The 15,982-nt window shown below is 41.8% G+C and overlaps 1 protein-coding gene across 1 annotated transcript in view; it reads left to right on the top strand.

The window, feature by feature from the left end:
- The window catches only part of MAP2K6 (mitogen-activated protein kinase kinase 6), a 115,663-nt gene extending 104,392 nt beyond the window's left edge, over positions 1–11,271 (top strand). Inside the window, exons 11-12 of the mRNA XM_060081330.1 lie at positions 4,360–4,405; positions 11,094–11,271. Coding sequence (XP_059937313.1) covers positions 4,360–4,405; positions 11,094–11,171 — 124 coding nt within the window. The 3' untranslated portion in view covers positions 11,172–11,271. The remainder of the gene's footprint in view (positions 1–4,359; positions 4,406–11,093) is intronic.
- The last annotated feature ends 4,711 nt before the right edge of the window (positions 11,272–15,982 follow it).

Here is a 15,982-nt window from a genome sequence, read left to right as displayed (position 1 = left end):
GTGTGTATTCTGTATTTTTATGATATAGTCAGGCTACGATCCTTCAGGACTTCTCAAAAAGCCCAACTCTTTGTGGAAAGTGGGGAGGAAGGACTACAGATTTGGACAGTGAAAACCTGAAATCTCAAATTTTGAGAAAGATGCATCTGTGTTTTTATTTCCTACATCTGTCTTTGGGTTAAATGTAGAACAAGAAGAAAAAGGGTGCATTACTCACGGCTTAGGTGACCTGTCAGGGTATCTGTGACCTTCCGTGGGAAGCGTCCACCGTAAGCATCTGATGACATCGCAGTGCTGCTGCAACCGTGCACCTTCATTCAGGGCGTCAACTTGGTAGTCACTCTCCTCTGGTCACTGCTGGTCAGCTAACAGTACAGTGGGGTTTGAGGGGTGGAGTAGAGGCACTTACTGGCTGTCACTGTCGTATCCACAGTTATGATATGATAGAGCCCAGAGATCCGGCTGCTATCTTTCTTTTGTAGCAGCATCAGAGAAGCGTCATCCTCTGATTTGGGGTAAGGGGTGCGGGGAGGAGAGAAAAGAAAAGAAAAAAGAAAAGAAAGTTAAGGCATTTATTCCTTATGAACTTGAAGAAAACAACAACAGCAACGATACCTTACAAACCCCTCCTTTCTGTACTGATTTTGAAATAGGACCACGAATGACATTTTCTTCCTCTTTTTTCCCTACACCTGGCTTTCTTATCTTAGGGCTTTTGAAGAGTTCCTGGAGCCAGGGAGGCTCACCATCTAGGCCTTGTTTTGGGATTCACGGTAGAGAAATCGAATACAAAAGCCTTACATTCTAGTCCTACAGAAGGTTTCACAACTGACTTTCTCCAGCAAATGGAATCTTGGCAGGCTTACAGTTTTTCACCATAACCTCTTTCAATAGGTTATAGGCGTGGGGACTGAGGGAAGGTCATTGGGGACCAACTCTGCAAAGGGCCCAAACAGCTTGACTTCCTTCTTGCTGTGCCTTTAGGCCTATTGAAGAGCTCGGCGCCCAGTCCACCAGCCCGATGTCCATCGGAGATAGTTAGAGCCCCACCCAGATGTTGATACTGTGGGAACTAGTACAAAAGAGACACAATCAAAACAAGTTCCTGACTTGTTCAGGAAGGACAATAAAAAGAGGCACTGGATATTTATTTAGCTTATGACACATGTATTGCTCGGGAGGCACATTGTGTTTTTATTCTGTGGACGCACCAAAGAGCCCTTCTTGGAAACAGTCAGGGGGAATTCAAATAGGCAGAAATCCTCTGGTCAGCACAAACTTCAAGCTAGCAATTCTCAAGGCGGCATAAAGCTGTTTTTTAGTGTCAGCTACGGTCAGGAGTGTGTGTTGTGGCATCTGGAAGAGGAATTCGGGCAGTTAGCTAATTGCACGCTTGAAAATGACAAGCCACTTGAAAATCAAAAGTCTGACTCAAATCCAAAAAGAAATTGGTGTAGCTTTGAACTCCACAGTTGTTATTTTGTACTGAATTTCAAGCACTTCCTATTAAACATGGAAAATTTGCTTTTTTTCCTAACCTTATCCTGAGTATTTTGCTATTCTTAGCTCATGTTTTGAAGTGTTCTTGATTTAAAAGATGGAGAGAATGGGATATATCAGTTATATTAATTCAATAAACAGCCTTGGTTTGCTGTGTAAATATTTTCCATCAATACTCTGCAGTAGTGCTTGTGGTACATTCTGAGATTTCTAATCAGAGGCCGTAAGTCAAGAAATAGTCTATTGACAGCGATCTCCAAGGTTTTAGGAATTCTTAACGCTTTATGACGGTCAACTTGGGGTATTTTCCCTACATTTCCTTTATACAAAAAAATCTGGAGAAATGTTCATAAAGTGTTCCACAAGTGAAAAGACAAGGCGTCCTGACTTAAAATGACCTCTCCTTAAAAAAAAAAAAAGTATTTAATTTCTTCTACGTGATGAGAAGAGAGAGTATCATTTCATTACGTACTAAATAGAAGGTAAAAAAATCAGCTATATCACAAAGAACTCAGGTTGGTAGAAGAGGGCATTGTTTGAATTATCTAAGAGGCAAGCTTTTCTTTCTATCATTTCCTTGGTTCAGGGTTGACCAGTGAGAGGTGGGAATGGAAAGTTGGGATGTGGTCTTCAAGGAGACTTTTTCAGAGTCTGTGTAGATTTAGGGTTTGATGCTTGACTAATGGTCCATCTAAATAGGACGCTTGAAATCAACCACTTGACTACTGAGTGTGGATTTAACGTTGCAGGTGTGCTTTTCCTTACTCATTTTAGGAAGATAAATTGTTCAGATTATAGAGAAGACTTTCTGGTTCTTGATTCGATTTGAACAATAGCCGAAATTCAGGGCTTTTGTACCTTAGTCTGTTTGCTATTGTTCCTAGGGTCTCTGTGCAAGTCAGCCACGCTCCTGGGATCACATTTCTTCCGTGTTTCTTTCTAGATGAACTAGCTCTTGAACTTAGAAAGAAAGACTTTTGTTTCCTCAGGTGGAAGGCAGGGAGGGGAGGTAGACATGAGGATATGCCCAAGTGAGAGACGAACCAGCTGGAGACGACTGTAAGCCAACTTCATTTCAGAGAAGGAGCTAGAGGGGGCAGCAAGGAGGAATGCCCTAGGACACATAGCCCAGGGTTTCCCGACCTCGGCACTAGTGACATTTTGGATTGGATCATTCTTTATCCTTGGGTGTCCTGTGCATTATGGGATGCTTAGCAGCATCCTTGGCCTCTACCTATTAGTACCAATAACCGCCCCCCCCCCCAACCAGCTGCATCACCCAGAAGTGCCTCCAGACATGGCCTAATGTACCCTGGAGGGCAAAACCACCTGCAGTTGAGAACCACCAACAGAGCCTTTTAGAATCTCAGGATACAGGTGCACGTGGCGTCATCAGTGGGAGCTACAATGTCTCATTCATTTCACTCAGGCACATCTTCCCATGTCAACCCAGCTGTGACAGTTGATAAGTCCTCTTTCTAATTCGCTCTTATTTTTATCCTCAGTTGAGATGAAACGTTCTCTCTTAGGTTGGCTGGGCTGTGAGGTCACTAGGGTCCTAGATCTGCCCTCAGTTCCAGGTTGAAACTTCTGTCCTCACATCTACCTGTACCCTGTCTCAGGTTCCCTGGCTTCTACCCACAGCACTGCCTGGAGTCAACGGGTAGGCTGCTTTAAGTTGTTCTGCTTCAAAGGCTTCCTTTTTTTTTTTTTTTTTTCATTTCGTGTTGTTTTAAACCATAGTTTTTCCAAGCATCTCAGCTGTTTCACTCTCTGGTTCTGTATCTGGCCCTCCCCTCAACTGTTAGCCTCTGTGGGTGGAACAGAGCTCATGGCACACATACTAGGTCTCATTTTCTCAAAACGATCCATTAGCACAAATCCCAGCCACCCAATAATCAGTCACTTTTTGGTTCCTTCAACGCCAGGCAAACTTCCTTTCCATTCATGTATGATTTTATGGCCCAGGGCAGAGGAGTCTGTAGGTTGCCTTGCAAATCATACTTTTCAAAATCATTCTTTTCTCCATTCTGTAACCTGGGATTCCAACTCCAAATAACTGCTTCTTTTCTTTTTTTTTCCATTTTAAGGCTGCGGGTGGATAAAGGGGTGGGTCAATAACAGGGGTGAGGGGTTGGTGTCTTCATACTGCAGTTTTATTACTATTGCCTCCAGTATCAAATGTGATTAAAATGTCTGTGTGTACACACAGCTGAATGAATGGGAACCACTTGACAGTAGTGTATGACCACCAAGTATTGGTATTTCTAAGAAGAATAACTGCTAAGTCCTTGGCCGCGTGTTCTTTCTCTTTCCTCAGCCAAGAGGTCGTAAACCAGCAGCGTGACCTTAGACATTTTACGTGTGTATTGCTTCTCTCTCAAGCAGGTTCAGCAGGGAGTAGATAAAAGCAAATTTTACAAGCAAGGGGCCAGAGGCAAAGAGAACGAGGTACTGAAGATAGGAGATAATGAATGTAATATAAGAAATACCTGCCAATTTCTTTGCAAGTGGGGGTGGATTAAACGCTGTTTTGAAGACATGTATTTGATATATAATAAAAGTTGGGTTTTATGTCATTGGTAAAGTGTCATAAGGAAAGTAAACACACACACACACACTCTCTTTCTCTCTCTCTCTCTCTCTCTCTTATTCTTCCCATTAAGGTACACCCAGAGTGATTTAAAACATAATTGGTAAGACTAACCAAAGAGGAAAGTCAAGATGGAAGATTTATGTTTTCAGTACATTTTTAAAGGTGGTTCTGTTTAGTCTTCTACATACAGGTTCTGAAATCCTAGTCTAGTGAAACTACAGATGGTTTCTAGATTTTAATGTGTTCTTCTTTTTTTCTTTAAGCTTGAAGAAGAATTCCAAAGAAAGGCCAACATATCCAGAGCTTATGGTGAGTATTGTTAGTGGTGTAAATATGTCCAGACTAATAGCGAGTACAGGGAAAATGACTGACACCTAAATTATAATCAAACAGCTGTATTGGAAGTGCTGATTCACTGAGACATTGGTAAGTGAGGTTAAACTAAGAAAAAAAGAGCTGAGGCTTTTGTGTGCCCTATACTCGTCCTTAGTATAACCGGGCTGTGTCACCAGTCTTAGCAATTTTTTACATGATAATAAAACCTGTCATCTATAGACCAAATTATGTCTGTGAAATTTATATTTTCAAATTTTACAGACATTAGGAGTCACCAAGGAACACAAAATGAAGGAAACCATAATTTAAAGGATTTCAATAATGAGAGAAACTTAAGTGCTACATGACTGATTAACTTTTGATAAAATATTTAGGATTCGTTGGATGAACCTCTTTTTGGTGGGAGTTTAGGGAGGAAAGAATCACTTTGTTTTCTCCTGGTTTCACTTTAGTGGAAAAAAGTAAGACAAAGCCTTATTAATTTGAATTATCCTACCTCAGCATTCACAGTTTATTATTTGCATTATCCGTAAAAAAGGTGAAAATAAGACCTCAGGGTTGTTGTTTTTAAATAGTTTCTTTTAAATCATGGAGACTGCAATTCTAAGCTGGTTACAGATGATTCTTTAATACACATAGTAGGGACCTATACTTGGCATTCTTATCTATGAATATGTTGAATGCGGGAGAGCCTATTTACTGATTTGTGTTAATCCCTCCCTCGATGTGTTTCAATTATTAAGGTTTTTTTTGTTTGTTTGTTTGTTTTTTTGCGGTACGCGGGCCTCTCACTGTTGTGGCCTCTCCTGTTGCGGAGCACAGGCTCCGGACGTGCAGGCTCAGCGGCCATGGCTCACGGGCCCAGCTGCTCCGCGGCATGTGGGATCTTCCCGGACCGGGGCACGAACCCATGTCCCCTGCATTGGCAGGCGGACTCTCAACCACTGCGCCACCAGGGAAGCCCAATTATTAAGGTTTTAATTTTAGCAAGGAAAGGAAGAATTCTGTTCGTGCACAATTGCAAAAGACATAAGAGCAAACCTTAGCACCATTTCTAACTGGAGCGTAGTTATTCAGCAGGCGTTAAATGCTTGCTCCCATCCCATCCCACCCACAAGCAGCGCTCAATCTTCAGGACCAACTCTGGGCAGGTGACAGAAGTACAGGTTCCTGATGTCTCTTAACAAATGAGGTGGTGAAGTGGCTCCAGCCTGGAAAAGTACAGCTTGTTACCTATTTGTATGTCTTCTTTGGAAAGATGTCTAGTCAGGTCCTTTGTCCATTTTTAAATTGGATTATTTGGGGGTTTTCTGCTATTGAGTTGTATGAGTTCTTCTTTTTTTTTTTTTTTTTTTTTTTTGCTGCACCATGCAGCATGCCAGGTTCTTAGTTCTCTGACCAGGGATGGAACCCGCACCCCCTGCAGTGGAAGTGGGGAGTCTTAACCACTGGACCACCAGGGAAGTCCCCCTTTTTCTTTTCTTTTTTTTTTGAGTCCCTTATATATTTTGGATAATAACCCCTTATCAGAGATATGGTTTGCAAATATTTTCTCCCATTCCACAGATTGCCTTTTCATTCTGTTGTTTCTTTGCCGTGCAGAAGCATTTTAGTTTGATGTAGTCCCACTTGTTGATTTTTTCCAACAAGTACCTGGAAAGGTATCACTAGTCATCAGGGAAATACACATCAAAACCGCAGTCAGATATCACCTCACACCTGTTAGAGTGGTGTGAAAGATAAGAGATGAAGACTGGTGAAGATGCAGAGAAAACGGAGTCCTTGTACAAGATTGGTGGGAATGTAAACTGGTACAGCCAGTATAGAAAACAGTTACGGAGGTTCCTCACAGAATTAAAGACAGAACTATCTTATGATTAACATTCCACTTCTGGGCATATATCTGAAGGAAATGAAATCACTATCTTGAAGAGATATCTGCACCCCCATGTTCATTGCAGCAGTATTTATAACAGCCAAGATGTGGAAACAATCTAAATGCCCAATGATGGATGAATAAAGAAAAAAAATATATATATACACACACACACACACAATGGAATATTATTCAAGCATTAAAAAAGGAAATCCTGCCATTTACAACAACACGGGTGAAGCCTGAGGACATTATTCTAAGTGAAATAAGTCAGACAGAAACAAACAAATACTGTATGATCTAACTTAAATGTGGAATCTTAAAAAAATTGAACTTAAAGAAACAGTAGATTGGTGGTTGTCAGGGGTGGGTGGGTTGGGGGACTGGATAAAGGTGGTTAAAGAATACAGATTTCTGGGGCTTCCCTGGTGGTGCAGTGCTTGAGAGTCCGCCTGCCGATGCAGGGGACACGGGTTCGTGCCCTGGTCTGGGAGGATCCCACATGCCGCGGAGCGGCTGGGCCTGTGCGCCATGGCCGCTAAGCCTGCACGTCCGGAGCCTGTGCTCCGCAACGGGAGAGGCCACAACAGTGAGAGGCCCGTGTACAGCAAAAGAAAAAAAGGCTACAGATTTCTATTTACAAGATGAATAAGTTCTGGGGGTAGAATATATAGCATGGGGACTAGAGTTGACAACACTGTATTTATTATATATATTCGAAAGTTGCCAGGAAAGTAGAAAGCATATCTGGTTAGTCACAGCTTATCACGTGGATGTTTAGTTCTGTTGGTTAAGCTTGGATTTAAGTCTGAACCATGCATCGACTGGGCGACTGTGAAAGAATTCTGGGAAGAGTCTGACAAGAGACAAGGCATCCTTCTTGGGCTTCTTTGTCCTCTTTAAAAAGGCAGCCCCTGGGACTCAGCATTCAACTAAGCTTTATTCAACTAATACCCGCAATTGAGGCAGAAAAGGAGATGAGTAATGCTTGAAAAAATCTTAGCATACTGCATGTTTGGGTTAAACACTTCCTCTCTGATTATGTTTATAATAGCCAGTCAGGGGCCTTTTCAACCCTGGCTACTCTTTTTTGGTATTCTTCTGCAACCCCCAGAGTATTTTAAAATTAATTTCACATAAAGGGCAATAGGCACAGAGCGATTCCTGTGGGGTCCTATGGAGCCTGTACCCCTATTTTAAAGTTGCCTTGTTTGTCAGTCTTTTTAGATAAAAGAATATTTTCTGTATATGTCTGGCGATTTAAAATACATGACTTTTTTTCCCCCTTCCAAGTGACTTCTTATCAGAGGTTTCAATGGAACACCCTTGAGAAAAAATGCTGAGTCCTAGCTTAATATCCATTGGTAGCTGATGCTGAATTCTACTTTTCCAATTTATTCTAACACTATGGTCTATTATGGTCTACATATTAATGTTGTAAGATCATGTGGGTCTCCCCTCCCCCACTCCCCGCCTTTTATGGCATTCATCTTTGTGGTCCTGAAAATGGACTTGCCTTTTAAGGCCATAACTGCTCCTTGCTTTTCTGTGGAATTGAGGTTTTTCAATGGAAAATCTGAGTCCAAACTCTTTGACTGTAGCTTTGGGAAAACACATGCTGAGAGGCTATCGTTTAGGTTGTGGGAGTTGGTGAAGAGGTAGAAAGGAAAAAAAAAAACTCTTTTCCAGGTGAAGAACAGTATAATTAAGGCCCCAACCCAGACATGTACCTCTTATAGAAATTCCATATATTTTGCTCCCTGTTTGGATTGAGGAGTGGACATGCTTTAAGATCATTTCATTTGCTTATTCTCTCAAATGTCCATGGGGGAACATGACTCAGTAGGAATTGTTCTTCTGGGGTAGGGGACCAGCCAGTGTTTTTGTCAAGGATTAGACAGTAAATATTTTAGGCTTTGTGGGCTGTCACAACAACTTGACTCTTGTTTCAGTGTGAGAGCTGCCATATTCAATAGGTAAACAAAGGGGTGTGGCTGCGTTCCAATAAAACTTTATTTCAGAAATAGGCAGTGAGCTAGACATGGCCGCTGGTCCATCAATTGTTGACCCCTGTCCTAGATGATAACCACCAGAAGTGAAAACCAGGTGACTGCCCAGTGAGGTGGTTATGTTCTCTGAATGTCCTGGGAAGTCCTAGATTGAATCACAGTGTTAAACGAGTACGACCAAACACAGAGAAAACCATCGTCTTGAGGGACGAGGTGTCTGCAGGGGATCTGGAGACCCTTGGTGATGGGAGCGATGCTCCCGGCAGTATGTTCAAGTCCTCCCTTCCTGTACCTGGCCCCTCTTTGGAGAACCTCAGCCTGGGCCTATGGTCTGGGGATGATTCCACGGTGCCCCTTCGCTGTCTCCTGGTTGCTGTCCTTGCTATTCTTAGCTGATTGCTTATAGAAGGGACTGGTTCCCTCCCAACCTTTTACAGCCTCAAAACCCACACAAGAAGACGAGCCACACTTTCCATTTTCGCATGCCCGCCTGCTTTCCCCTGCCCCTGCCCTCTGGCTCTCACAGCATTTTCCCAGCCTGAGAATAAACTGAAAGATGCCTGAGGATTTTTTTACTTTTTAAGGCTCCAGGTCAGGTTATTGAATTCAATCACAGACCCGGGCTATGGACACTGAGCTAATAACCACCAGCAGAACCAGAGGTAGGACAGGACTGGCAGGCATTGAAAGCAGCCGCTGAGACAATCCCAGGCATGACATGTCCTGTTTTGATAGTAAAAAGCTTTAAAGGACATAAAATGATCTCTAAGTGTCAAGATGATATGGGAAAGCTAATAAGCATGATGGTAAAACACTTGGTAAGTGTGCTGTGTAAGTGGTTAGTAATCAAAAGTAATGCTTCTATTTATTTATCCAAGGAGCTCAAGAGGAAGGGCCCAGCACCTAGAGCTTCAGTTAATACCATGGATATGAAACTCTGGAGCAGCACCCAACCTATATCTTCAGATGGGCAAAGGCAGAAAAACCTCTTTTTTTAATTCAGTCACGATACTTAATGGTGACCACCAACCTTCTTTGGGGCTTTATTTCTTTGTTCCTTTCCCATTTGCATTGTTTTCTAAAACTTCCATGGGTGGGCATTCAGTTTCCCACAGGGCTGACTCATCCAGCCCTCTGCTGTCAGGTTTAAAACAAATATAATTAGAAAACCTACAGCTAGGCAACATGAAGGTTGTAAACTAAAATCCTCAAAGTCAGGGGAAACCGAGTGAGTCATCTAAATGTCTGCGTGCAAAAATACTCATATTTAGCTATTCAACTAGTCCTTGAGAACAATACCCCCAGACAATCAGGGAGAGGGCCCTCCCAGCTCGGGAGCATGTGGTACTAGGATCTACCTGAAGGAACTGTCCTTTTTGGTTTGTTCCGTTTGTTCTGTTTCCACTGGGAGAACTGTGGATCATGAGCTGATGTATCTACTTCTAACTAGAGGTGTAAGGTTCCAGTGTGACAGCCAGGCACTTCCTGTAACAAAATTGAGCAATTTGGGGAGGACTGCCCTGCTGCAGAGCAAATGGCTTCGTTTCCTTCAGAATTGTTTTGAAATGTGTGGCTTCCTGTATTGGACCGTGCTTATTCCCCCAGCAAACAACAAGACTTGATGTCAAGTTTACTTAATTGGAGCTGCAGTTTTTTGCTTTTCAGTTTTTTTTTTTTTTTTTTTTTTTTTTTGGTACGCAGGCCTCTTACTGTTATGGCCTCTCCCGTTGCGGAGCACAGGCTCCGGACGCGCAGGCTCAGCGGCCATGGCTTACCGGCCCAGCCGCTCCGCGGCATGTGGGATCTTCCCGGACCGGGGCACGAACCTGTGTCCCCTGCATCGGCAGGCGGACTCTCAACCACTGCGCCACCAGTGAAGCCCTGCTTTTCAGTTTTTAAATTCCAAGTTGAACTTTCTCTGCCCATACCTCGAGTTGGGCAGCCTACATTATTTTCCAAATGGATCAAATCATCATGGAGAGACATATGTATCACTTGTAGATGTGGCTTAAAAAGTAGCACTGTTAACTGTTTCAGTCCAAACCAGCTCGCCTGGTATTTTAAAAATGGGTTTCTCACTCTGCCACCCACTTCTTGAGAACTGAATGTACATAAGCCTCTGAAATGTCTAATTATTTTACTGCTGTATCTGTCTAAAAATTACTTTGTAAGGGACAGGGTTATTTGTAAATCGGAGCCTTGGACCATCTTTGCTCTTCCTTGTATTTTACCCGGGATGGATGTATATGGCTAGTTACATGTGTATATTTTAAAGCAGTGGATACACTGTCATGGAAATATATACCAAAATGGGAGGAGCAGCAGCTAAGCAATATCTTTAAAAAGTTTGCATAGGGGACGGTGGGATGAATTGGGAGATTAGGCTTGACATAAATACACTACCGTGTGTAAAATACATAGCTAGTGGGAAGCTGCGGTAGAGCACAGGGAGCTCAGCTCGCTGCTCTGTGGTGACCTAGAAGGGTGGGATTGGGAGGGGGGAGGTCCAAGAGGGAGGGGATATATGTATACACAGAGCTGATTCACTTCATTGTACAACAGAAACTAACACAACATTGTAAAGCAATTATACTCCAATTAAAAAAAAAAGTTTGCATCACTAAATGTGTACTTGGTTTGGGAGGGGGTAGGAAGAGTCCAGTTTAGCCCTGATAGGGGTACTTAACTTGTTGACTAACCAGATCTGTTAATTTGGTCATCTCATGCACTGTCAGTGACAGGTATTAATATCAGGTATTTTTCTTTTCTCTACCAGCAACATCCATTTTTCACCCTACACGAATCCAAAGCGACAGACGTGGCATCTTTTGTAAAATCGATTCTTGGAGACTAAAAACAATGGACTCCATCAGTTGACCCTCCTGTGGATTGGTGGGTTTAACAGGGTGAAGCAAGTTCACTAAAGCGCCAATAGAAACTCATCTTTGAGATAATTTAACCCTGCCTCTCAGAAGGTTTTTTTCTCCCCATTTCCTTTTTTTTTCCCCCTCCAAAGGGGGACTTGGAATCTATAGTATAGAATGAACTGTCTAGATGGAAGAAATATGATAAAGGCTTAGGACTTAAAAAGGTGATTAAATATTTAATGATGTATCATATGAGTCCTTAGGCTTTTCAGACTTCTCTTGTTCTTTACAAAATGAATGCATTGGCCCTGGTAAAAAGGTGCTACAGTGGTGATGAAATTGTAAGTAGATCTGTGGTTTGTCCCACTTATTATTTTAATATTTATGTTTAAGCACTTGGTTGAAAAGATTCCATTTTATGCAAGGAGGGAGAGACAAAAGACAAGATTGGGTTGGCAGTATTTATAGGCTTTTTCATTTTTTAAGTTCAGTCATGTCTGTGGTCCAGAAGAAGTTATTTAATGTGCATCTTTACGAGTATTATAAAAGTATCCACCAGGAGCTCTTGTGAAGTATCTGTCCCAGCTGTTGTGGCTGCTGCCTTGTTCCTAAATTTCTGCTCCATCCTGGGTAATAACCACATATTCTGGTGAAGTGGCAAGGTATCCTGGTCATACTCTTTTCCCAACTTTGGAAAACATAAAATCACTTTTATCACAGCTCAAAGAGTCACAGATTTGGTTCTCTTGACATTTGTGTTACCCTTTTAATGGAATGTGATTTGTGATGTGATTTTCTATCATCTATCCTTCTACGCGTGTGCACGCATGCGTGTTTGTATTTGATGTCACAAATTCTGCCAAATGGCTCTTATAAATAACGTCTAATATCTATAAATAACATCTAAGGAGGACGTTTGTCAGTCCTACGGGGAAATAAGTCAAACCACACAGAGAATCAGTGCCTTCCTCTGCTTTTCCCCCTCCTACAATGTATAAGCCCCAAGGATTGCCTTTGTCGTTACTGTACCCTTGCTTTTTTTTTTTTTTTGGTTTTGCTTTCTGTTCAATGAAGAAGCCTTACTATAAATGCAAAGGCTGCAGTAGAAGAAAATTAAAGGCAGTGAGTCATTCTCTGATAAGGTGAGAAGATAATGGGAAGGGATGAATGAATTCCTGGAAGTAGAGGCCACATTTCCACAGGCTGAGTTCAAGGCACGTCCTTCTTCAGCAGTGGATTGCTCCACGGTGGGAGGCCAGCTCCATGGTGGTTTCCTAACAGGTTGACGAAGCAACAAAAGCTCTTTCTCATGGCCAGATACACCCATGGGTTCTCTGATTTAGGGCTTGAGGTTCCTCAAAGGTCAAAGAGTGAAGTGGCCCACAGGGAAAATACAACTGATAACCACCAGGAAGCATTGCTTTTGGACACTGTGTTAATACAAAGCTACTCTTGCAGCACAAGGGCAGAGGATTTTTATTAAAAGAAAAAAGAACACACTCTGTTCCTTTTTTTGCCTCCAGTTCACAAATATGGGGAGAAGACTGCTCCCTTGAATACTCCGCTTTTTTCCCTTTTAGATTTTGAAGTGCAATCATATCTTTTTCTCTCTTTGTATGTTTACCTTGTTCTTGGCATCCAGCTCATGCCCAGAGAGGGTATGGCTCATCCATACACTTCTTCATCTTCAGTTCCAAGACATACCTATTTGATAAACAGCAAATTCATCTGCTTTGATGCTACCCTGGTCTTCATCTTTTTCCAGCCAGAAAAAAAGGGTATTATCCCAGTTATTATCGCCATTCACTTTCCTACCCTTCTTTCTAAGTCTGGAAGTTTCTCTCTTTGAGACCCAGAGAAAAAAATCACAACTGTATTCATTCATCTTCTGAGAAAAGAAAGTAGCAGAAAAAAATCTGAGGCCATTTCATGACAGTTTTTGGTGAAATATGTAAAGCAAGACATCTATCTGGTCTGGGTCAGATTACTTTTACCTCTTGTTCATTGTGATTCCTACTTTGAAATTTTCTTAACTAAGTGTGTGTCTCATGTGTACCCCTCTCCAGTCTGTGAGCCCAGGGTCTGGACTCGCAAAACAAGCACACCCGGGGAGAGGAGTTAGTCAGTGGTTCTCAACCCTGGTGCACGCTGGCATCACTGGGAGCTTGTGAACGTGGTTAATGCCAAGGCCCCAGGGAGTCTCACTGAACTGGTCAGGGTAGGACCTGGGAGCTGGCATTTTTTACAGGCCACAACTGTGATTCTGATGTGCAGCAGGGTTGACAACATGGTCTACTACCCTCTAAGGAGAGAGATGGAATACTGATTTGAAATTTGGGATACCTTTTCCCCATAGAAACGATGTTCTACATGGTGATTAGGTATCTTATGTACTAAGATACCTAAAGTAGAATGGCCTGATAGCCTTACAAGTCTGAAGTTTAAGACTTTTTTTAGAACTGTGTTATAAGTTCTAAACAACTAATTTTAAAATAAATATAGAGATGCATAAACCATATTTAAGTTGATGTAAGTTGGGAGTCTCCTGTACATACATACATGTGTGTGTGTGTGTGTGTGTGTGTGTGTGCGCGTGTGGAGAGAGAGAGAGAGAGAGAGAAGAAATCCCTGTCCAGGGATGATACTCAAAATATTTCATGTGCTATCAGCATGGACCATCTGAATATTAGCCTTGCCTATAATTATCAGTGTATCAGAAAGTCAATATATCTCTATAAAAGAGATCATGCTCTTTTTTCCACAAATGTATTTGATTTAGTGTGATATAATTACCCACATTATATACTGTCTTTATGTTGATAAAGATATCCATTTCTCTATATATTGTTGGCTTCAGAGGTATGCCAAAAAAGTAATGTGAATGACTTTTAGGAGAATTGCCGTTTATGTGTGTGTATCAGTAAGGATCGCCCTTCAGAGGAAACACTTTCAGGATTATTTATGTGAATAATGCTACTAAATATCTTGGCCACTTCTCTTTCAGAAAAGGCTTCAGAATCCACTTCCTCCCCCCATACGTGTTACATGTGGAATCATCATTTTATAATTACTCTTCAGTTGTTTGTTTTTACAAAAATCCTTACCAGGCATTTTCCTCTTTGTTTTCCCCACCTTGTGTATCAGACTTAGCACCAAGCTGTGCTTGGCAACTTCTAGAAGTCAAATTTGCCCTCAGAGCTGGAGTTTTACCATTGAAAACTTTTAAATGTCTTTTTAAAAGACCATGCATTGGCTCTGAAGATAATTTCAAATGTAGATTTCTCAAAAAAGCACGTGTTCGTTTTGAAGCAAAGTCAACCTCCCTGGAATAAGTGCAGAGCCTCCCCAGTGGTGACTAAAGGAGAAGGAAATCACACAGATGTGTGTATTTCATGATAAAATATCAGATAGTCCCCTATTTCCCACCTGGCAACTCCTATCAGCCCCAATGTAGAAGAACCATCCGTTCTTCTAGTGTCTGTGTTTGCTCACACTGATGTAATCAGAACAAGTTAGTTACATAAGCCGCTTCTCTCTTGCTTACACAGTCTGAGATGGAAAATGAGTACGTGTGCGTACAGCTCAGAACTGCTCGCCTTTTACCTCGCTCGTATCTCCTCCACGCATAACCCCAAAGTGTACGTGCCAGCGATTCCCAAACACCCTCTGTGCAGGGTGTCATTGATTGTCTTAGTAACTTTTTCCACGGTGCCCTAGGCCAGAAGAAATACTTAACAGTTCCATTTATTAAGTCGTTAGGTCCACAAAACTTTTTTTTTTTCATGTTAAAACAGTTTATTAAACTAGCAAGGAGAAGTTGGTAATTGAAATGACGATAAACAGTACCATTTACAGGAGCATCAAAAACCTCAAAATGCTCAGGGACAGATTTAGCAAAACAGACACAACACCTGACAGTGAAAACTGTACAGTGTTTCAGAGAGAAATGAAGGAGACCTAAATAAATGGAAAGAAATATTATGTTCCTGCGTTGGAAGATACTGTTTTCATATCAGTTCTTTCCAAAGTGATTTATAGAATCAATGCACTCTCAATAAAAATTCCAGCAGGTTTTAAAAATATATAAATTGACAAGCTGATTCTAAAATTTATATAGAAGCACAAAAGATCTCTAATAGCTAAAACAGTTTTGAAGTAAAAGAGCAAAGTTGGAGGACTTACACAGTTGTCCCTGGTACGCTTGGGGGATTGGTTCCAGGACACCCCATGGATACAAAAATCCATGGATGCTCAAGTCCCTTTTATAAAATGGTATAATATTTGCATATAACCTGTGCACATTCTCCCATACTAGGTCTACACAACTTAACTGTAGTTTGCAGGATGTCCTACAGATGCCACTGTGGTTCCCTTGAAAAGTTACGGTATCTCGTGTCCCTAGGAGTTTTCTGTGGAGTCTCAGGGTATCTCAGCACACAGTTTGGGAACCACAGATGTATGTTTTACTGATTTTTTTTTTTTTTGCTCTGTCTACAGTTCGTGACCCTGAAACCGCAACTCTTGGTTACTCGGTCCTCTGTACGACTTCACTTTTGTGTCTCATTATTGTTGTTGCTTGCCTCTCATTGATTAGGTTTTTAATTGAGGCCCTACCCTTCTTTGCTGTTCCTCAGCCCTGAGACCCTGATGTCATGGTCTAGAAAGTGAAACATTCCTTTGCCCCAGCATTGGAGGAGGTCAGCCTTGAGGCTAAAGAGGCACTGTTTTCTGCGAATGCAGTTGATTTAGTGTCTTTGGAACAGAATCACAAAGGAGGCAGAGAGGGGCGAATGTTTTT

This window comes from Mesoplodon densirostris, chromosome 18, assembly GCF_025265405.1.
Source record: "Mesoplodon densirostris isolate mMesDen1 chromosome 18, mMesDen1 primary haplotype, whole genome shotgun sequence".
Classification (NCBI taxonomy): Eukaryota; Metazoa; Chordata; class Mammalia; order Artiodactyla; family Ziphiidae; genus Mesoplodon; species Mesoplodon densirostris.
The sequence above is the reverse complement of the archived record's forward strand: the minus strand, read 5'-3'. Positions and strand labels throughout refer to the sequence as shown.